Raw genomic sequence first — 26,369 nt, forward strand, 5'->3', positions numbered from 1 at the left:
GAGTAGCTGCGCGGTGGCAGCGCAGCTGCTCCAAGCGCACTAAACATTTAGTTTATAACAAAAGTATATGAAATATTTTTGAATATGCAACCACTTTTTTTCTATATTTACAACTTGAATTGTATGACTAAAAACCTTGTAAATATGATTTTTGGTATTGTATATTTTTAAAAATTTTGAATTGCATCTTTCACATTAGTTAAAAAAAAAATTGTTATTTACAAAATTTGGACCTTACACGTACTTTAATTAAGATGTTCCGGGTTTTGTTGGAGTCAAAAAGATATGCCCTTTGTTGTCAAAAAATAAATCATATCTTATTGATCATTGGAACGGTCAAAACGAAAGTGTATCCAATTTTAAGATAATGTGCATGTACCACTGCTGCTTTTCGTTTGCTCCAAGTAATAGAATAATGTCATCGGCAACTTCGTATCATCTTGTTCACACACATTTTAGTGGTGTGAGACAAGAAGTTTGCAGGGATGGTCAATGTGGGCTTGTCCACTTCTAGTCTCAATCGAATCGTGGATCTGTTGTGACATGAGCTAAATGGGCCCCCTTACAGACGCTGACATAACATCCCGAATTTAAACAGAGTCCGAACTACCGGACCCCTTTAGGTATCTCTTAGAGGCGCTTTGCTTAATCTATCCCATCAAAATTGCATATAAAAGATAAAATTTCTAATGAAACTCCCATTAATTTCTCAAATAACTTTGATTTCTTCTTAAATCAACTCTTAAATGTCAGCCCTTTTCTCTTCATAATGGCAAGTACTATTTTCTGCACTAAAATTGAAGGTTCCAAACGTTTTTTTTTTTGAAAATTTATTGAAAAAGAAAAAAGAAAAGAAAAGTATGCGTATGTGGAGAGAGTTTTTTTCTAATAAAACAATATCGCTTATGTATTGTGTGTTGTGTGGGTTTAATTAGATATATTTTTGTATTTTATATAAATTTAATGAAGTCATTTTAAAAGATATTTAAACAATAAACGCGTAGATCAATTGACATAAGACTGTTCTAACTTCACCAAAATTCTCAGTTCGAGACTTAGAAATGTAAATACATTAAATACTATACTTGTTATAAGACTTTTTGCCATCGTATTAGTCTGGGACCCATTATAATATTCAGACACTAATACACCCCCAAAAAAAAAAATTCCAACCCAAACCCAAAAATTAAAACCGGACAAAGAGAATGTGCATTAGAGGTTTCATTTCATTTTCCGTTCCACCTAAAATTTTCGAAATAAAAAAAAAAAAATTGGCGAATTTGCTAAGAAGAGACCGTGAAAATTTTGCTGCAAAGGAGGATTGTTTATTTTCTATTTTGAATTTGGCTATGAAGTGTACAAAGAGAGCCGATTGAAGAGAGAATTGACCTGAAAGAAGCTGTAACTGAATCTTATTCAAAGCCCTGGATTCTTAATTTCGCAACAACTTTGCCAATGCCCAAACTCTTCTCGCAGTGAGATGAGATCCAATATATAACTGTTTTGTCCTCCGCACGGAAAAGTCTGGAATTTACTTTAAATTATGTATTTTCTATAACGTGATAGATAATACTATACTCGTGAAGTTTGCAAACAACAGTTTATTTTTTAAAATGATAATAACATCAATTAATTGTCATCTTGCATTCAATAATAGTTAAAATTTTATACAATCCTCAATGTGATAATTATATACCATCAATTAGGGATGGCAAAAATCCCCACGGAGACGGGTACCCTAGGGGATTTTTCTCATTCGGGGAGGGTATGGGGATAATTTCATACTCAATTTTTTATTCGGGGAAGGGACGGGGAAATTTTTTTACCCAATTTCTTATTCGGGGAGGGGACGAGGATGAGGTGGAATCCCCATCCCCTACCCATTTCCCCATTTTAATTTTTAATTTTATTTTAATTTTTTAAAATTACTAGTAAATAAATAATAAAATTATAAATATTGGTAAAAATAAAAAATATCAAAATATTTATATTATTAAACTTTTAGGCCTAATTAACTAATTAAAGTCCTAAATTTTTATTTAGGACATTAAAAAGACCGAGTAGATTCCATTAGCCCATTTTTTTCATTTTAATATTCTTTAAATATTTTAAACTTAAATGTACTTTTTATTTATTTTTAGATGTTATAATTGCCCACAGCGAATCACAATTTTTATATCTAATCTAATATTTGCTCTTGATTTGTTCCGATTTAACTATTGTGTTGTAAAGGGAATAGTCCACATTTATAAAGTGCTCACGCCACCATTGAAAAAGTTAATTTTGAATCTAAATTCGATTTTATTTGTAACAATTTTGTATTAAACTATTAATTTGTTCATGATAGTTTGTAAAAGAAGTTTGTATTCCTTGCATGTTGCGTTACTTACTAATTTAATGTATGTGACTTTTATAATAGATATTAATGTAAGATATATTTCAAACTTTACTTTTATTTGAATTTTTTATTTTAATATGATTAACTCAAAATTGAAAAAAAAATGTATTAGTTATTCGGGGATCGGGGACCCTCGGGGATCCCCTGTTATTATTCGGGGAGGGGATGAAGATTCTCTCAAGTAATTATAATGGGGACGGGGACATACGCAAAATATTGGGGATAGGTACGGGGAGATCGGTCCCCTCCTCTCCCCTCCCCATTGCCATCCCTAGATAAAAGAGGGCAGCCAGAATCAAGCATTCTTTGGTTCTTAATTCTACTCCCCTCATCACTTAAAATATTTTGGAGGAAATCTGGTGAGCAAGAGTAGGCGAAAAGGCGGTTGGAATTGGGTCAAAACAATCTTTTCACCTTATCTGAAAATCTAAGAATTGAGTTTTATCTGCAAAACCCATAATACCATGGTTCTAAGGAGTGAGTGAGGTAGAATCCTATCCAAAAAAACCCATAATCCTAAGATTTAAGGGGATGAAGAGGAAACTCTATGAAAACCTCACTATAGCATAATCTAGAGGGAGGGATTTGATCTCTATAAATCTCCCAAGAATGTTAATGGTTGGAGACTTTTTAAAAAATTCCATTTGATCTCATTCTCTATGAAATCTCAAATGATTTACTTTTTGAACTGATTCTTCATCCTCACCCATCTCTATCTTCACTTATGTTGTATTTATTTCTTCCTCTTATTTTAAGGAAGAACGTCTTCTTAGGTTTTTCTTTTTGGTTCATTTTTATTCATTATTTATACAAAATTTATACACTTTGTTATTCCTACAAAAATCCTTGATACTGACTTGAGTATCAGAGGATTAATGTCAGAAAACTTTTGGCACTCCTGAATGTTTCTCTTATTATAATTACTTGCTACGATAGAATCATATTCGCCATTTCTTATTTGTTAGATTGGATTATGAGTCACCATCTTCTACTCAGGTTGTTAGATCAAGGTTGGAAACCATCTCTCTACACAAACAAATTCAAATACTGGCGTTATAATATGGTAGGGACCTCATACACTGACATGATCAGATTTTGACGTCAATAATTAACATGATAAGTTTAGGTTGAAAATTGTAAGTTTAATGATTCAAGCCAAATTTGTGTTGTCACGTTGTGAATATAATTTATTGATGATGATTCAAGAAAAATAAAATGAATACGGAAGTTTAATAAGCCAATTGTTCAACATTGACCAAATTAGGTCCGTCTTCGAGAGGTGTCTATTGATTCTTCTTGGGAAAAAAATTGTAGAGTAAAAACCAATAAAAGATTTCACGTGATGCATGGAATATGTCATCAACTAAGGATAAGCATGGATCGTGGAAAATAATGGAACAAACACAAAGACAAATCACTCGTTATCTTTTTCCCCCACCTCATCAAAGATTATTTTAAATTTATCACGTTCCCTTCAATGCGATATTTTTGATTCTTTGTAGTGACAGAACAAAATTCAACAGTCAATTTATTATTAATTGAAGTCGATTAAATAATTAACATTTGTTTACAGCTCTGACTTCATCGCCAGAATAACAGAAGGTTGTTCAAGCATTCACGGCATGTCATTTGGCGTGGAGAGTGAAAAGAACCAGATTAGGTGTACCGGCTGAACCGGTCTCCCAACAAAAACTACCTAACCGGAAAGGGAAAATAAAAATAAAGTCAGAAAGTGGACGGCGAGCATTGGTTTCACAGTTTCACTGATTGCTACGATGGCGAAAACCACACGTGTGATACAAAATATAAAATCTAAAAGTTGGACTTTTTGATTCAATCCAACAACAGACATGCTACCGTGGCTAATTAATCCCGACATCACTTCACATTAATTTAGTAAAAAAAAACTGATAAAATCAGTTTACCAAAAAGTTCAACATTAAGAAAATATGTGGCGTGCTCCCTCAAATTTGGCTTTAAATTATCCCTTTTTCAAAAATCAGTTAACCCACCATTCATTTATAGGAGCCGGCTAAGTTACGTTAAACGTAACTTACGCCGGGCACAGCAACAGTGACAAGTCCCATCACTAGCACTGTTGCTGTATCTGGCGTAAGTTACGTTTAATGTAACTTAGCCAAAGCCTCATTTATATGAATTACCCTTATTCATGCCAACTAGATAAGGAACTGAAAGGGGAAAAATATTACATTAAAGGTTTTAAAGGGAAGTTAATTGTATAAAAATTTAATTATTACAACGGTAGTCATATTTTCTTCCCATAATTTTTGTAAACCCACCCCATTTCCAATAAATAATTACAATAAATTGACAATAGTATTTTTGAATATTCAAATAAAGAATAAACTTGGATATTTAATCAAATAAAATTAAATATCAAAACTATTAAATGCGATAACTCAAATTTCTTAAGCTAATTTAGTCATTTTATATTATCACAGTAAAATGTCGGATAAAATTTATCTTAAAATAACTTTAATAGTCAAATATATTGAGGACCTAAGTACAAAAAATAATTAATTGATTAATTGTACAAACTTTTGGTTGATTTGCAATAGCTAAAATAATGTGAATTTCTTCTAACATTTCTCATATTTACTAGTTTAGATTTCTTAACATTAAAGTTTATTTTTCAACATTAAAATGCGGTAATTACAAATAAGTTGTCATATAGTTGGGATTTAGATTTTTAGATTGACCCTTAGTCTTATTGAGGATCCATTACATCCATGACGTTATAATATTAAATTTTCAAACTTTAATGTTGAAAAATAAATGCAATTTTTTTTAACAACACAAGATCCTTCTCACCGTTTGATAAAACAGGCCAAATTAGACTGACAATGATATTTCAATAACAAAAGAGTCCAAACAGTGCATTTTTCTATTGCAATTTTAACAAATAAATAATTTTTGTCTTTCCTATACAATATACAGGCAATCAAATATCACTTAAACTTCTGGTTTATTTAGACTGTTATGTGCTGGCCACATTTTTTTTTCTTCATATTATCTACACTTTTTATTTTGTGATCTGCGACTAGGACCCATACGCAAGCTCGGTTATGATTGCCCTTGTGATTGGTATTTATTACTTTGTCTTGCTATTTACAAATAGTAAATTATTTTGTTCGTCTTGTTATTTACAAATACTAACAACTTATTGAAAAAGGTAGAGCCCTAAATTTTATAAGCAAGAAATAATAGAGGTGTACTACTCTGCATTAAAAATAATTGCTGCAATTTAACGTGGCCTAAGAGATATACCCTTGTAAATATATCTATGTAAAAATAAAAATGAGAATTATTTAATTATTTAATGAAACTATTTTTTCCCCACAAATGTAAGTTGGAGTTCTAGTTCTCCCATATTTATGTGAAAGTAGATTCATGGTGTGTTCACTAATCATTAATTGGAATAGGCTAAAATCTAAATCAAGAATGTGAAACATAAAAAAATTATTTATTGAAGACATAAAAATCAGAATTAAAATGAAATTCATTTCCATTGATGTATTTATTTTTGTGTTGAACCAGAATGAAATACTATAATTTATTAAAATACCCTTTATTAATTATCGTCATTTAGTGGTAATAATAATAATAATATCAACAACAACATAAAATAAAACAACAACAAAGATAATAATAAGACTGAAGAAGTATGATGATAATAACATTAATAAATTTAATAATACTAATTTAATATTAATTAATGATAATAATTGCATTAATAAATAATAAATTGAAAACGGAGCTGCAAATCAGAATTGGAATTGCGTGATGGAGGCAGCTGACGACTCAAGGCAGCTGATGACAACACGTGGCAGCTGACGACAAGCACGAGGGAGACAACGGCGATGATGAGCTACAACATGACAAGTGATAGAAATGACTGGGGACAGGCTGCCCAAGCTATTCGTTTTCCTTTAGTTCTAGAGAGAGAGTGATCGGCTACAGTATATGGGGCGGGGACCGGGGGGGGGGGGGGGAGGGGGGGGATCGTTGCAGGACAAAATTAGGATTATTATTTTAGGGGGCAAAATTGTTATTATAAAGAATGGAGTTTTGATTCCCAACCCCACTCTCGGAATTAGAACTTCAGTAATTAATTTAAAATTTGTGTGGGTCACATGCAACTTATTCTCATTCTCAATTTTAATTTAACAAGTAAATACTTTTTTTTTAATTTTTATTCTTATTCTGGGTTAGTAAATACAACTTTTGAGTTTAAATATGCGACTACAATTACATAAATTTTTTCGGAGGGTGTGATAGAATTTTAGTTATAAATATCATTAAAATTAAAAAAATAATAAATTAAGAACCGTTGAACATAAAGATTTTTTTCTTCGGTTAAAAATTTTAACACATCAACATTAAAAAAGGATAAATAAATTTTGTAAGCATATAACATTGTGAGTTAAAAATATGATACGATATACATATAACACGCGTAATTAATTTAATATTATATATATGTATGCTTTAAAAATATTATTACATATTAATTAATATTTATATCATAAATATATAATTATAATAAAATAGTCTAATACGAACATTACATGATTATTTTTCGGCTCATGTGAAATCTTTTATTTATCGTGCCAATATTCATCGTATGAATACGAAGAAATCTACACCTCACCTTAATTCCACGTTCCACGTTTACACTGACATTGTCATTTTGTTATCACAAATTCGCAACCAAGCGGAAAAGCGCCAAGGATACGTCACCACCAACACCACGTGCCAGCACATAGCGTGAAGAATACGTGCGGGGTAACAGTCGGAGGAGCAATCAAAACACGCCCGAAGGAAAACACCAAAGATGCGCCGCGAGTTCCGAAAAGACGCGCCAACTCCCAAAAAAAGTCCCATTCTCTCACTCTCCATTATCCAATTTAAATCAATAAAATAATGACACTTTTTTGTTCGCTTCCCCATTTCCAATATTTAATTAAATTATTACACTCGTAAGCGTAAACCGTAAATTATAAAAATATAAATATATATGTAGATAAATCGCGTATAAAAATGCTAACATCATTTTATTCGTCAGCATTGTTTGTAGCCGAAGCAAAAAAAACAGAATTCCAAAATCCATCCGTCCTTCTCTCGCTTTTTGAATTGCAATGGGGAGTGAGGAGGAGACGAAGAAGAAGAATGAGGTGTTCGATGCGGAGGCGGCGAGCTTGTTCGTGAAGGAGCTGAGAGGAACTTTTGCGTCTGGAAAAACGAAGAGCTACGGATGGAGAGTGTCTCAGTTGAAGAGTTTGATGAAGATGCTCAACGAGCGCGAGCCGGACATCGTCGACGCTCTTCGTCAAGATCTCGATAAGCCGGAACTTGAATCCTCCATTTACGAGGTCGTTTCAGCTTTTTCTCATTTTTTCTTTGTTTTTAAATACGACATTGACTCTGTTCTTTCTATTACGTTTTCACATATTTCGAGCTCATTATTATCACTATTATTTGATCATGATGATTATATTATAAGATCAATTCATCTTCGTAGATTATCGATTATATGCAATTTTGGAGTTTTTTTTTTCTATAAATTTTTTGAAGAGAAAATTTAATAAAATTTGTCTGCTATATATTTATGAAGGTTTCTGTTATCATTATTTTTGGAGTGGAACTTGAACTGGATGATTGATGATTCAGTTTTGAGACGGGGAAATTTCAACAACCCTTTTATATGACGTTTGGTTTGACGTGCAGTGCTTGCTTTAAATGATACAATGCCATAGGTTTTACTTATGTTTAGCTTTGTGTTATGTGTGCCTACACAAGGCTTAAACAAAAAATAGTGAGATATGTGGGCCTAATTTAGAGTGGTATTATTTTTGGGTACTTTGTTGTGCGTGTTCACCTAATATGTATGTCTAGTTGCATATGATTTGATTCCATGCTAAATTTCTTTTCCCATGGAATATGATCACGGTTCTTATGATGGGATTGATTAATGGTGCTGCTATAGATGTCTATTTTATCTACACAATTAAATCTTGTAAACAATTATGGTAAACATTATTGGCTGGGCAATTAGTGGTAGGGTTGTGGAAGAGTTGATATCCTAAAGAAACCTCAACGGCGTATTGATTTGTTTTTCAGTTTGTTATTCTGTTGTCATTAATTCTTTGTACTTTTTTACTTTTGCTTTACATCGGAATATTGATGTACAAGAAGGTGGTTATAAATCATGGCGTAAAGTGGTAAGGTTTGGGATCTCTGTGTGAAAAATTTATGAATAGATATCAGGAGCATTAATGATACACCTACATAGCTCTGACAAAATTTTGCAATTTTATTTTTGTCTTCAAAATACCCAGTAACATTTTGACTTGAAATCAACATGTGGGGCTTAGGTCTCATTTTTTCTTCCCCCTTTTTCTCTCTCCTTTTGAAGGAACATGTGTAAACTTCTGCTTAATGGGGCATATCTGTTGTAACAGGAGCTGCTAAGTTACATCATTTGGCTCATTTTACTGATAGGTTGATAGTTCTCTTATTAATGAAGAAAAGTTCTTCCGAACTCTGTTTTCATGTTCATGAATTTATGCCCATTTTTTAACATTGAGATGATTTTATCTTTGGGCTACCAACTACTTTGTAAAATATATGGGACAATATGTAGATGACTGGAATATGAACTTAAAAATTGGGACAAAGAGGAAAATATATGTACAAGAGTCAAATAACTCCAAAAATTAGTAGAAATTAGGAGCCACACTATTGATAGTTGGGAATCTGGATGTGTGAACTGTTAGAAATTAGATAGTCACTTATTTAATTTCTTGCGATGGAAATTAATGCAGCAGCCTTTGCTAGATGTTTGAAATTATTTTAATTAACTCAATGTTTAAAGCAGATATTTAGAGTCTACAAGTCTTGGTTACAGAGGCTGGTGCTCTGTTTCCTTTAACATGTGAGCACCTTAATTCAAACCTGTGCCTTTAGGTTTAAGTTGATAAGCTTGCAACAGAAATTCAAGTCAAAGTTAAAACAACAAGTGGAATAGAGAATTAACACGAGTACTAATCCTCTGCATTTGTTGTTGTTGTTGCACTTTTAACAAGATTTGCTGGTGTTTTGTTTCTTTCTGGTCATATGTTATATGTGGGTGCGTAATTCTGGAACTCTTTTTGGTTTGGTGGTAAACTGAAGGCAACTGTCCTGGAGCTTCTCATTATTGCATGGAAGTTTTATATGAAGCATAGTCTACTTCACTTTCCTCTGGTGTTGATTTATAGGGTTTGCTTGGCAGGTAGCATTGTTGAAGACTTCTATCAAGTCAGCACTCAAGGAACTAAAACACTGGATGACACCAGAGAAGGCAATTTGTTCAGAACCTCCTATCTATATGGAAATTCATTTTGTGACTAATATTGGTAGTCTTTGAATTAAATTTAATTCAACATGTTGCTCATAGTGCAGGCTAAAACTTCAATTACAACTTTTCCTTCATCAGCTGAAATAGTGCCAGAACCATTTGGTGTTGTATTAATCATCTCACCATGGAATTATCCTTTCTGTACGTTAGACATTCTGGTGATTTTTTTTTTCATATTTTACAGTGGATTAAGATGGCATTTTAATCAGATCTGATGCCTTTGTTTCTCATATTTTAGAAAATAATAACTTCAACTCTTTCCCAGTGTTGTCTCTCGATCCAGTTGTTGGGGCTATTGCAGCTGGTAATGCTCTGGTTCTAAAGCCATCTGAAGTTGCTCCAGCATCGTCTTCATTGCTTGCAAAACTAGTTGGTGAATATATGGATTTGTCTTCCATAAGGGTTGTTGAAGGGGCAGTTGCTGAAACGTCTGCACTGCTTGATCAAAAGTGGGATAAAATATGTTATACAGGTTCTTATTATCAATCTTTTATGTACAATTTCTTCTAGCATGATATAAGGCTCATCTTAATGTGGGTTAGAATTCTTTTTTTTTTTTCTAAATTATGGTGGCATGTATTTTGATGTGAAGAAGACGGAATGTTTTTGCATTGCTCAAGGTTGAAATGGTTAGAAACATAATAGGATTTTTGGGCCCACTTCAAGTTTTTCCAATTTTTTTTTCTTTTTTTAAAAGGTAAGGGGGTGGGCCAAACCCAAATAATTTTTTTTTTCCCTTACCTCCCCCAAGGCTCGAATCCGGGTGGCCAGCTGCTGTTACCAACCCGACCATGCCCTTGGGGGCAAGTTTTTCCAATTTTGTTTCTTTACACTTATGGAATAAATGCACATCTACAACAAGGAGGCGTGGATTTCAGCGGTTCAAACACAAAATGGTTGACTAGCATATCTCACCAGTGAGGTACTGAATGGCTGGGTTGAAGATTTTAACTAGACCAAGTAGAGGAAAATATTTTAAAAAGAGGAATCTAGTGGAAATTCTTTTACGTCTTGTTTACTTAGGAATCTACCATCCTATTAGTGGGGGTCTTTTTAAGTCGGGCAATTGTACATTCAAATAATCTGTCATGGTAGAGGAAAATATGGGACAACTACAGTTTGGTTTTATTGTTTCATATATTTAACCTTTTAGTGGAGGAGGCTGTTTCAGCTAGGTGGGGAGAAAGAAAGAGAGAAAAGATTGGTGCTTTTTGGCATGTCGTTAAACTGCATATTTTCATACTTAACTATGGATATAATGAAATAAGTCACAAATAATCCTTGAATGTAGGCAATTCAAGAGTTGCACGCATTGTGATGGCTGCAGCTGCAAAGCATCTAACACCAGTTCTTTTGGAGCTTGGAGGAAAATCTCCAGTTGTCTTTGATTCGGGCATCAATTTAAAAGTATAAAGCTTTCCTTCTCTGTGTAGTCAAGAAAATCAAAATCCCATAGTCATTTACTTGCTGCTAATTCCACCATGTCTGCCACCATTGCATCTGACATACTGCTATATATTAAAGGTTGCCTGTAGGCGGATGATTATGGGCAAGTGGGGTTGTAATAATGGACAAGCATGCATTTCTCCTGATCACATTATAACGACCAAAGATTTTGCTCCAAAGCTGGTAAGGTTGCTCATACTTGAAACATCTCTGAATCCATGTATTTATTCTCCACCTAAGCCTTTTTTCTGCAGCTAGAGTCTCTGAAAAATGAATTGGAGAATTTTTACGGGAAGAATCCATTGGAATCAAAAGACTTGTCCCGCATAGTCAATTCCAACCACTTTGCACGCCTGTCAAAACTCCTAGATGATGACAAGGTTTCTGGAAAGATTGTTCATGGAGGCGAAAGGGACAAAAACAAACTGTGAGTGCTACTGTGTAGATGCTTGTTCTCTTTAACGCTTTACTTTTAGTTTCTGTTATAAACTGTGGGCCTGTTATAACAATAATCTTCCTTCCATGGCAGGAGGATTGCTCCCACCCTCTTATTAGATGTCCCGCGAGACTCTTTGATCATGAGTGAAGAGATATTTGGTCCTTTGCTTCCCATCCTTACGGTAGGGACTAAGCGTATTGTATTATAATGGCCTTACTTCTCTTTATTTTCTCTCTATTGTCGTTTCTCCCAGTGCTCCAATTTTTCTTTTAATTGCATTCTTCTCTTGAAGCATAAATTATAAAAGCAATATGAGATTGATCAACGGACTGCACCCACAATTCTGGTTTGGCTGCTGCTCTCCAAACCAAACACGGGACAGAGCACTAGTGATAAAATCATCATCACCTGTACCTGTAAAATAATATAAGAATATCGGTAAATGACATGACTTAAAAGCATGACATTTTCTCCCTTAAAGTTTGCCAACTTAAAAGTTTAACCTGGCATTGTCCTGTGAACAGATTTCTCTAGTTAGCTATCCGAATCTTGGGAATTCTCATGCGAACAAATTTATCTAGTTAGCTATCTGAATCTTGGTTAAGGAATATGCTGATGACTATTGGGTTTCACCAGTTACCGAGAATAAAGATAGTCTGCATCTTTTATTTGTGGATCTTTCATTTCCATTTTTTTTTTTTTTTTTTTATGGGTTTGGAGCAGGTTGACAAAATAGAGGACAGCTTTGATATTATAAATTCAGGAACAAAGCCACTTGCTGCTTATCTATTTACCAACAACAAGAAGCTCAAGCAGCAGTTTGTGGAAACTGTCTCTGCAGGGGGTTTGGTTATCAATGACACTGCTGTACATGTAATTATGCTTGCTCTTCTGAAAAATCACACCTTATTACGTTCATGCATTTGCACATACTGAAGATTGTGATATTCTCTGTGATTAAGGTTAAAGTGACTACTAGATGCTGCTGAGGACATGTATAAATTTTACTTAGCATTTGTTAGATTTTAGAATGTTGCTAAGATTGGTTGTGCTTTGATCATCTTTAGAGACATGGTTGTGTCAATCATGAAATCGGGTTACAGTTCATGAATTTGTTTGGAAAATTTCAATAGAAGCATTGTTTGATGGGTAAGGTTTTTGATTTTCACATTCTGATAATGCAGCTTGCTGTTCATTCTCTGCCATTTGGGGGAGTCCAGGAGAGTGGGATGGGAGCATACCATGGGAAATTCTCTTTTGATGTTTTCAGTCATAAAAAAGCAGTTCTATCTCGAGGTTTTATTGGTGATGTGCCTGTGAGATACCCGCCATACACAAAGGGCAAGCTAAGATTGCTGAAAGTTCTCATATCTGGTAGTCTACTTGGCATAATACGTGCCCTTCTGGGATGGTCGAAGGCATAAACAAGATAACTCTATGTTTCTGTCTTGACTTTATGTTATTTTTTCTGTATTTTTCTTCGTAATTTTAGGTACTCAAAACCATTTTGGAGTATCTTTCTCTTTCTCTGTATAACTTTATTTGAACAAGATTTGATTGGTTTCAAAATATGAGAGTAAAGTTAAAATTATCTGCATTGTCTGTATTTGTTTTGGCTTTATATTTAGTGATGTCTTACTGAATACAGCTCCTTTTCGGGTGCCTGAAGTGTGCCCGCTGACATAGTTGTAACAAAGATAGCGGCTGAAAAATGATGGAAACTGATCCGTTCTGTTAAATTAGCAGTACCGAATTGTTAAAGTATTTCAGTTTATATTTTCAAATGTCAAATATTGTAGTTTAGTTACCGTAAAAACTTTGCTAATTTTTGGGTTCTTTCCCAAGGCATTTGTATGTCATGAATCCTATACTTTTCATCGGCAAACCTTGATTGAAGATTGAACCGTTATCAGCCTGAAACCATACATTTACCTATCATTTTACGATTTTTTTTTTTTATTTGGGAGATCAACGGCTTGAATGAGTGCTGAAGGTTTATTTATGGCGTGATTAGTCGCTACAAAATGCCCGTCTCATAAGAAATCTAATAAATTTCTTAGTCATCGCTGAAATAGAAGAAAAACTTGCAACAAGAAAATCAATTTTACTCGGAATGCTAAGATTCTTCAACCAAGCACTAGTTTTCCCTTCTGGGTAAGATACAAAACCAAACTTGTGATTTGTGTTTGATTACTACATCTTCAAGTCTTTGTCCTATATTTTACAATGGTGTATGGTAAAATGAGTTTAGGTATATGGTGGTGACCTAAACATCAACAGGAGAGAAAAAGAAAAAAAAAAAAAGGACGAGAAAATTACAGCTGTTATAGAACAAAACACAGTGCATAAACCCGCAATTCCCCTATAAAAGAACTAAATTAATAAGCGGATAATCAACAACAATCCTCTAAAATACCAAGAACATTTGAGCGTTGTTCATCTGTTAGTTCTGTTGGGAAATCAACGAGGAACAGCAACTTCAAGTTCCCTCTTGCTCCTTCAGGATCTTTTGTTGGCATGCCTTGCCCTTCTATCATCTTTACATAGCCAGGATGAATGATCTCGTCGTCAATCGACAAGTCCATCTTCTCTCCGCCGAGAAGAGGGACTGAAATTGTACAACCGGTAAGAGCTTTTACTAAAGGAATTTCTACGGCCAGTTCCAAATCATCGCCGTCTCTCCTGAATAGATGATGCCGTTTCTCTGCAACCAAAAAGATTATATCAGCTGGTTGAGTCCCCGGTACCTCGTTTCCCTTGCCTTCAAATGTAATCTTTGTTCCTTTTTTCCACCCTGGCTTCACTTTTATTGATAGCACCTCTTCATCTTGAATTAGTTGCCTGCCAAAACCAATAATATCAGCACAACATCAATCAAACTTATGCTTCTCGTAATTCGCATATCAATTGGTTAAACTTGCATGACATTCTTTAAAGGATAGGCCGATTGCTTAGACCTTTTCCATGCCAATAGAAAAATTGCTTGCTGTGTGTAAGTAAATTTTCCCTTGATTCAGTTTAAGAAAAGATGTTCAAGACTATGTCTCATATAATTTGCCGCTCCATTTTAATCCATTTAGTTGAAAGTGCTTCCACAAACTTTGTATTAGAATCAAGTCACAATATGTGAGTTATATTGGAAGAAAGGGAAAAAAGAAAAAAAAGAAAAAGGAATAATTGGGTTAATAAACAAACCCGGAGCTTGTAATGGCATCTCTTGTGATCTTGATCTTCTTGGTGCATCCAAAGCACAATTCCTCAAGGGTGCACTCAAGCTTCTTCTCCACGGCCGGAGGTTTAACTGGAATCCCAGTTGAGTTTGAATACATGATTGGAGTGGTGCTCCTCCGGCTTGTATTTCGCGAAAGACTAGCCGGAGAGGCACCGGGATGACCAGTCAACTCGGCGCTTTTCCGACTTATGCTTCGATATAAAGATGACGGTGTTGGCGAAGGGCTTCTTCGGCTGGCGCTTCTCGAGAAAGGAGAGGGACTCCTTCGGCTGCTGCTTCTTGAGAAATAAGATGGCAAGAGAGGAAAGATGTTATCGACGCTCCGGCGTTTGGAGAGACCCCCTGGGGAGTTCGGAGTATCGGAGACTCCGATTCCGTCAACGTTGTATCTATAGCTGTGAACTCCTTGCATGGTTTCTTCGTCTGAGTTATCCTCTATGCCCTAAAATGAAATTCGAGACAATCACATCATGCATGCATGCACAATTCACGTATAAAATGTTTAAAGAGAAGCCCTAAATAGAAAAGATAAAAATATTATCTTAATATTTTGTTAATAATTTTTGCATGTGAAATCAATTAAAGGCGGTAAACATGCATGTGAAATCAAAAAAAGAAATCAATTAATTATGTTAAAAATTCCAACAATTTTAACTTCTTAAAAGAAAAACCAAATCTATAAGAACATAAAAGCAAATACATACTTGCACAAATATATGTACCTTATTATGGGGGTGTGGTTCTCCATCACCAGCTTCAAAATTCGTTTCGCGTTGGTGTTCAGTTTTGCTTTCGTCATTTTTCTTTTTATTGCGCCATTTTGTGAATAATAATTTGTAAAACTTGAAAAGAACTCGAAGTGTTGAATCTTTCTTTCTAGATTCGGAAATGTGGGAGGCATCTGTTTGATCGCCAATGTGAGGATGATTTTCTTCTACCATTAGAAACAAAAGAAAAAGAAAAATAATAAAAGAAAGAAAGAGAAAGAGAAAGAGAAAGATGAAGAAGAGAGTTTATCCACGAGAAAAATGCATGGCTCAGAAGAAGATATGAAGCGTTTTGTGAGGCCTTTTGTTTGCTTAATTTGTGGGCACAGCTCTGTAATTATATATAGTTTCTTGATCTTTACGGCTAGGATTTGTTGAGAAATAACTTATTCTTTGATTCATCAATCGAACATTTAAAATCGAAGAATGGAAAGTAATGCCAAATGTTTAATATGTTGAAGATATTCTTTTTATATATACTTTATAAATAGCTACATTAGGATTGTAATTTAATCAAAATAACTCAAACCTTCGAAAATTATTGGCTATTTTAATGACCAATTACAGCATTGTTTTGTCTTTTGTTTAAGGATGTTAAATATATCCCATACGTGCATTCTTGTTTAACTTAAATGCTATAGCACTTTTTTTTTTCAATGTTTTAATTTTTTCTCATGCACTTCACAAAATGTGGATTTGATGAGAAGTATACCACATTGTTAGCCAAAAAAAGGAACAATATAAAGCTGTTTATAACAAAACAAAACGACTCCAATCCGCCTTTGATAAACTATGCACTTGAAAATTTTCAGTTGCAACTATTTATTCTAAATATATAATAACTTTAAATCATACATAATTACATAACATAAGAGCGGCCATTGATATTCTTTCAAATAATTAAATCATGTGCATGTAATCCCAAAAGATCATAAGTGGTCGTAGACGTTCCTAATAATGTGCTTGTGTATGATGAATTAATATATGCCTTTTATTCTTTTTCTTCTTCATACATATATTTTTTGGCATGAAAAGGTTCATGAAGAATTGAGGATATGATTACTTAATCAATAACTTTCTTTTGAATGTAATATACCTTAGAAAAAAAGGAAATTTTAATATTATGCAATAAATAGAGACTATTCTTTGTTGAGAGAGTGGATTTGTTTATTTTTTATTATTTTTGGTGAATTCGACAAACATAGAAGAGAATTAACGTTTATACGTATATCAAGAATGACATATTAGTTCCTTTTAGAAATTATTTTTATCACTTAAATCCCTAATATATTTTTAATCACTCATTTAATCTCTAATGCAAAATTGCAATTGAAAAAAATACACTATTGAAAGGTAAATGTGACATTTTTATAAGTTAATGAATTGACTAGTTTTACTTTATATGTGGTCTTAAATAATCAATTTTTATGTAAAAATGTTACATTTACCATTAAATACTATATATTTATTGCTATTATTTTATCACTAGGAATGAAAATGGGTAATTACAAATTTATAAGGGATTTAAATGTTAAAAACAATAACTAAGAGAGACCAAAAGTGAAATTCTCTCTTACATAACATATTGAGAAAAAGCCGCCTACAATCTCAAGGTTTGTTTAAATGGTCAGATAATCTCTTTTAATTTCATATATGGTCACAAAGCTTTTTTTTTTTTTTTTTTTACAATTATACCCGTTGATTATAGTCAGATAAACACAAATATATATAGTAATAAAATAAAAAAAATATCATATAATATTGATAAAATATGACAATAAGTATAATTAATAAAATGGTAAATATATAATGAGAATTATTTTAATACTAAGATATTATCAGTCTTAATTTTATTAATATTAAAGTTTATTAATCCAAAAATTAACCTTAAGATTTATACGAATAAATACATAATTAAAAAATATAGCAAATACTAGAGTATAATATTGTAAATTATTTTGAATGTTTAAATATAATTAATATAAAATTATTAATTTGTCAAAGAGATTTTATTATTATTAAAAATATGACATATTAATAATTTTAATATTCAAAATAATTTATAAGATTTTAAAAAAGGGGCTGTGTAACCATTTGTAAAGTTAAAGGGGTCTATATGATTATTTAGACAAGCCTTTGGTGTGTGAGTGGTTCTTTCTCTACTCTATCTATCATAGAGAAACTTTCTTGATGACCATAGATGGAATCATGCTAAAAATAAGTACAAAAATGATAGAATGCCATAATGAGATAATTAATTTGCAAGAAGAAACTATCTTGACGTGTAAAAGACGGAATCATTCTAAATAAATAAAATGGGTCTTGATAATTAATTTAAAATATCTGTAATTTACATTAACCTAAAGTTAATATTTTTGTATGACTCGGGTTTTTTGTCAAATAACTAGAGGTTATGTAAAATTACTTTTGGTCAACTATAACTGCCTAAATACAAATATGATATAACTACTGTAATGAGATAATCAATTTGCTAGAAGGTTCAATGATAACTAAAATTAGGGGCAAATTATGGCAAATAAGCGGTAAGCATACATGTAAGTTTTTTTTTTTAGCTCGACAATAAGCTATTAATATATGAAAATCTTGATTAAACCAGAAAAAAAAACAGAGTTAATATTGTTTGAACTCTGAATTAATTAATGTCAGTTGCATTAATTAAGCAATTAATAGGGAAAAAAAAAACACTCGCTTAGTTTTTTTTTCTTTTTATTTAGTGTAATGCTACAATTCTTTTTCACCCATGTGACTGGGATATTCAATAAAGTTCCCATGACGATAAAATCTTCTTGGCCTCTTAGTTAAAACAACACTAAAACTCTAACCAAATAATTATTTCTAACAAATAAATTCCTTGACTTAGGATTCGCACGGTGCAGCTGCTCCACCCCTTTATTTTATGAGAATTCTCTTAAAATAAAAAAAAGGATAGAGCAATTGCATGTTGCCCCAAACGATCCCTTGATTATTGGGCTCCTCGTTACCTTGTCCGTCAGTTGGATGCTTCCAGTCTCTCCGGTGTTGTGAGAGTACATTAGAAAAAATAACCTGCGTCCACTTCCAAAAGTCATCAACAGCAGTAAGAGTTGATGGGTTGCAGCAGCCCCCGAGCCGCGAAATTTCCTAACAAATTCTCTAATTTTGTTTTTGCGCGTTTAATTATCCATGTCTCTATCATAGTAGAAATTCAAGCACACTCAAATTTGTAAAAAATTATTTAATGGAAGTCATAACACATGAGTCATTAAATATTTACATTGCCAAGAACAAGAATAGTTTATTCATTTATATCAAATGGGTCCTAACTATAGACTACTGGATTACAAGTACGCAACGACTATTAGATTATTAATTTGGCTAAAACGACACGAAGAATACTAGATCGGCATGCACGGTCCCAAATGGGGCTGAAGCTAGGCTTAATTTTTAGACACAAAAGCATAATTTAAAAAAAAAATCAATAATACAATTAATGATAGTTATATTTCCATTAAATTAAGATATGTTGTTTAGTAAATATTTTTAAAATATCAGAAAAAAGATTATTCAAAGCAAGTACATCATGAAATGAATAATAACAGATCAATCATCATGTTATATTCATTTTAATTAACATTAACATAAACATGCGATGATTGTAAAATTGCATTAGACTGGCCTAATTTACATTTCTACTAACTTCTGAAATGATTGAAAATTTCTCTAGTATTACGAAATACTCTTATAAACACTGTTAATAAATTATAAGGGAGAAAATATAACTCAATCTTTAGAATAAAGTCTTATTCATTACGTTCAAGGACCTATTTAATACAAATGAGAAACTATGCCTTTAGTTGTAAATATCAAAAGTAGTCGTGCCGTAGTCAATACGATAATGGATAATATATGGTAATCTTTATTTAAGACAGCATGCTATGAACTCAATCCAGTCAACTCCAGTCGTCGTTGTCCAAGTTCTTAATCCCATATAGGTTCTGATCTTAAAATTAATCGACTTTGATAGAATTAACCGAAAAGTAAAAAGGATCAAACTGATGAACGTTGAAATGAAGATAACATCATCAACAACGATGGTGTTTCTCTTTCTTGTCATGTCTGCAAATTTTCCAGGCACTTTCTCTTATACCAAACAAATCCCAGCAAAGTTAAACTCATTCCAACTACCACTGCCCAAAAGTGGTGCTGCCTCCTCTGTTTTCCTCCGTGCATTGGGAAGTATTTATCCTCTTGGGTATACTAAAACAAAACGTCTTGTTCTTGAATCTTTAATATGCAACTTTTTTTTTTAATTTTTGTAATTTCTTTTCTATGTGCGGTTATTCATCTACATTTTTTCAATTAAATTCTTGTTTTTCTTTCTACTTTATGTTTTCCTGATTTAATTTGTTCATTGGATGCTACATATTCTTGGCACTGTAAAATTCTATATGCGGTCATATATAATTACTTCTTTGAAAAGTTACAGAAACTAGATGTTGTTTTCCAAAGATCATTTCTTCCTTTTATTCTTGAATCGATGAATGAATTATTTGCTAGCCATTAACCAAAATCATGTACGTTTCTTGGATTGATTTTTTTTTTTTTTCCAATTTCAGTTATTTTGCTGTGAACCTTACCGTAGGGAAGCCACCAAAGCTTTTTGACTTCGACTTTGACACGGGCAGCGATCTCACTTGGGTTCAATGTGATGCTCCTTGTACTGGTTGCACCAAGGTAACATTTTCCCATTACAGAGCGAAATATTTTCTCTCTTTTAATGAACAAATGGCGGCATGCTAAAGCTTGTTCATTAATTTTGAGTTGGCAGCCTCCCGAGAAGCAATACAAGCCCCACAAGAACATTGTGCCTTGTTCTAACCCTCGATGCGCCGCCCTTCACTGGCCGAATCCCCCCCGTTGCAAACACCCAAATGATCAGTGTGACTATGAAATCGAGTATGGCGATGGTGGATCATCTATTGGTGCGCTGGTGACTGATTTGTTTCCCTTGCGGTTCAGCAATGGCTCTGTTTTTAATGTCCCATTGACTTTTGGGTATTACAGACTGAAATGACTTGTGCTTGAAGCAAAACTCATGAACTGTTGCATTTTCCTTTTTGCTGATGCTTTCGTTTTGCAGTTGTGGATATAATCAGCACAATCCCGGGCCACTTTCTCCTCCGGACACAGCTGGAGTTCTGGGGCTTGGCAGAGGCAGAATAAGCATAGTGTCACAGTTGCGAGAATACGGGCTAATAAGAAATGTGATAGGCCACTGCATAGGCCAAAACGGACTCGGGGTTTTGTTCCTGGGAGATGGTAAAGTCCCTTCTTCAGGGGTTGCCTGGACACCGATGCTGCAAAATTCCGCGGATCTGTAAGCATTTTGAAGATCTGTTCCTCCTTTCACGGCTTGATTTTTTTACAGAATATGATTAATGGTGTTGAAATGAATTGTTTCAGTAAACACTACATACTGGGACCAGCTGAGCTTTTATATTCTGGCAAGTCTTGTGGTCTAAAAGACCTTAACACTCATTTTCGACAGCGGTGCCTCCTATGCTTATTTCACAAGCAGAGTTTACCAAGAAATAGTTTCTCTGGTAAGGGCAGCATTCGTTAACGGATATTATACAGCGTTTTCCTTTTAAGGGGAATCCTATTGCTGTTGATGTGAACTAATCAGCTGTTCGTGTTTCAGATAATGAGAGATTTAATCGGGACACCGCTGAAACTTGCACCAGATGATAAAACACTTCCAATTTGCTGGAGAGGCCCTTTCAAAGCCCTTGGTCAAGTCACAGAATACTTCAAACCCTTGGCGCTGAGCTTTACCAATCGAAGGAATAGTGTTCGGCTGGTTGTACCGCCTGAGGCTTATCTTGTTATTAGCGTGAGTACCTCTATTATTATCATTGCTTATCTAACAGGCAAAAGCACTTGAAAAGAGCTTATCTGAGAAGCACTTGGCTTTCAGGGTCGTAAAAACGTGTGCTTGGGGATTTTGAATGGCTCTGAAGCAGAAGTTGGAGAAAACAACATAATTGGAGGTAATTTAAGTAATTTACACAAACACAACTTAAGTTTGATCAACGGAGTAGCAATTTAATCTTTTTCCTCTTTGACAATATAATTATGGCCTTTTTTTTTTTTTTTTGTTTTCTTGGTGCTATAGAAATTTTTATGCAAGACAAAATGGTGATTTATGATAATGAGAAGCAGCGGATTGGCTGGAAACCTGAAGATTGCAATACGCTTTTGTCCCTGAATCATTTTATTTGAGCCAAACAAAAGCATAAAGTTAAGGCAAAAATGGCTTCAGCAATTAAATTACAGCTGATGCATTATTTTTGCTTAGCCGAAGATACACAGCGAGTTCATTTTTCTGTTTTTTAGCTAAAAGGCAGAAAATGTGTAATGGGCATATAGTAATTATGAATAAAGATTATATACGTGTTTATTTTCCCGTAATAATTTTCGTAACCAAAAGGATTCCTCGAGGTATATTGTTATTATATTGAATTTAAACTTAAAATTTGCCTTAAATGTGAATTTTTGGGACCGTACTCCACTTTCCAAGCCCATGCAATGCCAACATTTTTTTTTTTTTTAATCTATTATTGAATAATTTGACCAAGAAAGGCTCAAGCTCGAAAGCAACATTTAACAAAAACATAGTATTGAAGTTGCCAGTTCGATGACACCAAAACTGACAACAAAAATAATCATATTTCTAAGTGGACTCTCATTGTTGTTTTTTAATATTTGTCTATTTTTAATTTTCATCCCTTCCATTCTCTCATAATTTCAAGACTCGCATAATTTCTTTTTAGCTATTTACATTTTTCACGCCACATCGTGTAACAATTCCTTCCCAAATAAATAAATAAATAAATGAAACAAAATATGCGGCTCTACTTGCACGCTCCGGCGGTGACACAGAGATCAAAAAAGCTCATAACGACCAAAGCACACTTTGAGACTTCAGCTCCGTTCTCAAGATTCAAGGATTTGCCTTTTTCTTTGATTAAAAAAACCCACAAATAAAATTAATTGGAAAAAAAAAACCTTCAACCCCTTTTAGTTCTTTGAACTGAAAAGCGAAACCAAAAAGATTGATTGATTGATTCGGAAAAAGCGAAAAAGATGGAGGAAAAAGGAAAAAGAGTGATGGGCTTGTTGGTTCTGTTGATGTTTGCGACTTTTCAAGGCTGCTTCTCAGAAGCAAGTCAACCTACGTCCAAGAAAAAGTCAACCCAATCAACGGCTGCTCATCGTTTTGGCTCCACTGCTGTTTTTCCTATCACTGGGAATGTATATCCCCTTGGGTATGTGTATTTTCATTGCAATTGCAGCTTTAGATTGATTTCGTATTGCTTGTTTTTGCTATCTTTGTATAATCTTTGATTGTTTCTTTTATTTGAGCTTGCTTGTGGCCAACATATTGCATGTGTGTAATTTGGTCGCACTAATATATTTTCCTTGATGTTTTTTGAAAATTTTTTATTCTGTGAATTCTGGGATTAAAGCATCTTTCGAGTAAGCCTATTTGTTAATTGATTTGGCTTCTTGACTGTACTGGAGTACTTAAAAATAAAGTTTTGACGAAGCTTTGGAACCTTTTTGGACCCATTTTCCAAAGCTCTCTTGTTTGTAGTTCCTTAGTAGAAGGTCAGAGTGGAACTCTTAAGTTGTGCATTTTTCTCATTAAAGCTTGAATCTTTGCATTAGGTAATTACCCATTTGCATTTCATCGTGTGGGTGATAAGTTTCCCTTAGGTTGGTCCCACTTTTGCACCTTTTTTGGTCTCTCGGGTTTGATGGGTTTCATACACATCAATCCAAAATCAGTTTCTTCATCAAATAATAGTGCTGGTTGTCAAACTCAAACACTAGGGAGTCTTGGTAGACTAATTTTGGGGATAACGTAATGTAGCAGCTTCCTTTGTTTAATTATATGTTCGCTAATTTATTTTTTCTACATACTTTATTTTGACGTTACTTTTTGCTCGTTCACAATATTTCCTTTTTTGTAAAAACATGTTATTTCAATCTGCAGATACTACTCTGTCACCCTTAAAATAGGTAATCCACCCAAGCTTTATGAACTTGATATTGACACTGGCAGTGACCTCACTTGGGTTCAATGTAATGCACCTTGTACGGGCTGCACCTTGGTAAATTTCTCAACAGATAAAGAGTGGTAACACTGTTGTGGATGCTATCATTTTCCTCATTTGTGTAATGTTTTTGTTGATGCTTATGCAGCCTCCTGAGTCTCTATATCATCCCAAGAACAATCTTGTGGCATGCAATGATCCCTTTTGCAGTGCTTTTCACTTGCCAGAAAACATCCGATGTGAGGCAAATGACCAATGTGACTATGAGGTGCTATATGCTGATCATGGTTCGTCGCTTGGTGTGCTGGTTACCGACCACTTTCCCCTGAGACTCACAAATGGGTCTCTCCTTGGTCCTCGTTTAATCTTTGGGTGGGTAATTTTGTTTAACTTCCTATTTATAAACATTCCTTCTAGGACATGATATGCTACTTATTGGTTTGTATTATTCGTTGTAAAATTTTCATTATTTGTTGATAAGCTCGTGCTGAATTGCGGATTACATTTAGTTATGAAGCCAAAGCTTGAGATATGAAGTACTTAAAGTTTTTCATGTTGATTTGCGCTATGTGCATTCAAAATAAGTAGTGTTTCTTCCCCTTTGATTCTCTTTTATTGTATGCAGGTGTGGATACAACCAAAGAAATCCTGGTCCAAAGCCTCCTCCCACAGCCGGAGTCTTGGGCCTTGGCCTTGGTAAAGCAAGCATCTTGTCGCAGCTGCAAAGCCTGGGTCTAACACGGAACGTGTTAGGACATTGTTTAAGTGTGAGAGGAGGAGGCTATTTATTCCTGGGACATGATCTTGTCCCATCTTCAGGAATTGCTTGGACACCAATGTCACGGGACTTGTTGGAGTACGTGCTTCCAAGCTTCCCATGTTCCTAGTTTTAGCCTTTTTTCTTACATGAGTGGACTGCCCAACCACCAGTAATTCTAATGTGCATTCCATTGTTTCTGGTGCTATTTCAGGAAACACTACTCCTCAGGACCGGCGGAACTTTTATTTGGTGGAAAGTCTACTGGCATAAAGGGCCTTCAAATAATTTTTGACAGTGGCAGCTCATACACCTACTTCAATTCACAAGCCTACAAAACCACCCTTGATCTGGTGAGAAGGAAGCTATCGGCAACAATTCTCTGTATTTGTAAGCTGGGAATGGGTACGTTTAACAAAATTTTAGTTACAATACTGATCGATTATCCATGTCTCAGATGAGAAAAGATTTGAAGGGAAAGCCGCTTGAAGATACAGCGGAGGAAAAGGCCTTGCCAGTCTGCTGGAAAGGCACGAAACCTTTCAAAAGCATTCAAGATGTCGAGGATTACTTCAAACCTTTGCTATTGAGCTTTACTAAAACCAAAAATGTCCATCTGCATATACCACCTGAAGCATATCTCATTGTCACTGTGAGCACATCTAGAAACTCTGGTTTTATTATGAACATGGCTTATAAGTAAGAAAAAACAAAAGCACTTAAAACGGATTAGCTAAAACCCTTCTCTGTTTCAGGAACATGGAAATGTTTGCTTGGGAATTTTGAATGGCACTGAAGTTGGACTGGAAAATTTCAATCTAGTTGGAGGTAAGGGAGTCTCAACAATATCATGAAAATTGCTTCCTTTTTCCTTCTCAACAATCTAATATTCTCTATTTTTCATTGCTGTTCAGACATCTCTTTGCAAGATAAAATAGTGATATATGACAATGAGAAGCAGCAGATAGGATGGGTTTCTTCAAACTGCAACAGGCTTCCCAAGTCCTGAGCTATTCCCTGTTACTCTATTCATTTAATGTATAGGCAGTCAGGAGTTTCTCACCTGCATTTTTCTTTTTTCCTTTTTTCCTACTCTTTATTAACAGAGTGGATCGTGATTATAACGAAGATTTTTGGCAGCCCTATGCAGCTGACTTCAGCGTCCTAGAAGAGAATTATCCAGCAACTGCTCAGAATATCATTAGGCTCGTTCATGAAAGGAACTTTAATGTGTAAAGAGTAAAAGCCATTAATAGTTTACCGTATAATACATAGCGGGCACACATATTCCCTAGTTCAGAGTTTATAGAAGAATATCTTCTTTGATCTGTTTTAGAAGAGAATTATCCAGCAACTGCTGAGAATATCATTAGGCTGGTTCATGAAAGGAACTCTGAGCTCTGATGCATAGAGTAAAAGCCACTAATAGTTTATGATATAATACATAGCAGGCACACATTCCCTAGTTCATAGTTTATAGAAGGGGAATTCTTATCTTACATGCATGCAAGATACATACCCCTTACATAAACAGTGCTACACATATGTACTGTTTATGTAATGGGGATGTATCTTACATGCATATAAGATAGAGGATTCTTATAGAAGAATATCCTTTTTTTATCTGTTTTGTAACCTACTAGGTATAAATGTCAACATATTTTTATTGTTTGGGAGGAATTACGTCTTGCTTTTTGGTACAATATCCCAATTGTAAACAAGCTGATAAAAAAGTTATGGTACAGAAGAAATTCTTGTATATAAATATCCTTCATTACATTTGCATGTTT

General features: G+C 34.0%; 3 protein-coding genes and 1 pseudogene across 5 annotated transcripts; 3 read left to right on the top strand and 1 right to left on the bottom strand.

Moving 5' to 3' along the window:
• Window positions 1-7,484: 7,484 nt before the first annotated feature.
• On the top strand, window positions 7,485-13,313 carry LOC18042803 (aldehyde dehydrogenase family 3 member H1). The gene is made up of 10 exons (XM_006434166.2): window positions 7,485-7,791; window positions 9,693-9,761; window positions 9,863-9,959; window positions 10,084-10,290; window positions 11,110-11,225; window positions 11,343-11,447; window positions 11,519-11,691; window positions 11,794-11,884; window positions 12,427-12,576; window positions 12,888-13,313. Exons 1-10 carry the CDS (start codon window positions 7,558-7,560, stop codon window positions 13,125-13,127), a joined length of 1,482 nt encoding a protein of 493 aa, XP_006434229.1. The 5' UTR covers window positions 7,485-7,557; the 3' UTR covers window positions 13,128-13,313.
• A 705-nt stretch (window positions 13,314-14,018) lies between these two features.
• LOC18042699 (dnaJ homolog subfamily B member 13) lies at window positions 14,019-15,749 on the bottom strand. Its single transcript, XM_006434167.2, has 3 exons — window positions 15,658-15,749; window positions 14,899-15,377; window positions 14,019-14,544 (listed from the first exon to the last, which is right to left on the bottom strand). The coding sequence occupies exons 2-3, from the start codon at window positions 15,345-15,347 to the stop codon at window positions 14,097-14,099; spliced, it is 897 nt and encodes a 298-aa protein (XP_006434230.2). The 5' UTR covers window positions 15,348-15,377; window positions 15,658-15,749; the 3' UTR covers window positions 14,019-14,096.
• Window positions 15,750-19,662: 3,913 nt separating this feature from the next.
• Window positions 19,663-22,162, top strand: LOC18042307 (annotated as a pseudogene).
• A 344-nt stretch (window positions 22,163-22,506) lies between these two features.
• Window positions 22,507-25,836, top strand: LOC18041204 (aspartic proteinase Asp1). 3 transcript variants are annotated; one of them, XM_006434170.2, is made up of 9 exons: window positions 22,507-23,030; window positions 23,762-23,879; window positions 23,971-24,194; window positions 24,448-24,678; window positions 24,794-24,932; window positions 25,037-25,231; window positions 25,335-25,407; window positions 25,494-25,581; window positions 25,686-25,836. In XM_006434170.2, the coding sequence occupies exons 1-9, from the start codon at window positions 22,849-22,851 to the stop codon at window positions 25,813-25,815; spliced, it is 1,380 nt and encodes a 459-aa protein (XP_006434233.1). In that variant the 5' UTR covers window positions 22,507-22,848; the 3' UTR covers window positions 25,816-25,836. The 3 variants fall into 3 exon arrangements, with proteins under 3 accessions (XP_006434233.1, XP_024039008.1, XP_024039007.1); XM_024183240.1 differs by having other exon boundaries at window positions 25,494-25,617; window positions 25,720-25,791; XM_024183239.1 differs by having other exon boundaries at window positions 25,494-25,773.
• Window positions 25,837-26,369: the final 533 nt, after the last annotated feature.

Source organism: Citrus clementina, unplaced genomic scaffold (genome assembly GCF_000493195.1).
Source record: "Citrus clementina cultivar Clemenules unplaced genomic scaffold, Citrus_clementina_v1.0 scaffold_5, whole genome shotgun sequence".
Classification (NCBI taxonomy): Eukaryota; Viridiplantae; Streptophyta; class Magnoliopsida; order Sapindales; family Rutaceae; genus Citrus; species Citrus x clementina.

Bases quoted from the DNA above. Each gene is read 5' to 3' on its own strand.
- LOC18042803 (XM_006434166.2), top strand. From the start codon at position 7,558: ATGGGGAGTGAGGAGGAGACGAAGAAGAAGAATGAGGTGTTCGATGCG. The intron at 9,762-9,862 runs GCAATTTGTTCA...CTCATAGTGCAG, and splicing joins ACTGGATGACACCAGAGAAG to GCTAAAACTTCAATTACAAC. The intron at 11,226-11,342 runs GTATAAAGCTTT...TATATATTAAAG, and splicing joins ATTCGGGCATCAATTTAAAA to GTTGCCTGTAGGCGGATGAT.
- LOC18041204 (XM_006434170.2), top strand. From the start codon at position 22,849: ATGGAGGAAAAAGGAAAAAGAGTGATGGGCTTGTTGGTTCTGTTGATG. The intron at 24,679-24,793 runs GTACGTGCTTCC...GTGCTATTTCAG, and splicing joins ATGTCACGGGACTTGTTGGA to GAAACACTACTCCTCAGGAC. The intron at 25,232-25,334 runs GTGAGCACATCT...TCTCTGTTTCAG, and splicing joins AAGCATATCTCATTGTCACT to GAACATGGAAATGTTTGCTT.
- LOC18042699 (XM_006434167.2), bottom strand. From the start codon at position 15,347: ATGCAAGGAGTTCACAGCTATAGATACAACGTTGACGGAATCGGAGTC. The intron at 14,545-14,898 runs GTTTGTTTATTA...TGGTTTTGGCAG, and splicing joins GATGCCATTACAAGCTCCGG to GCAACTAATTCAAGATGAAG.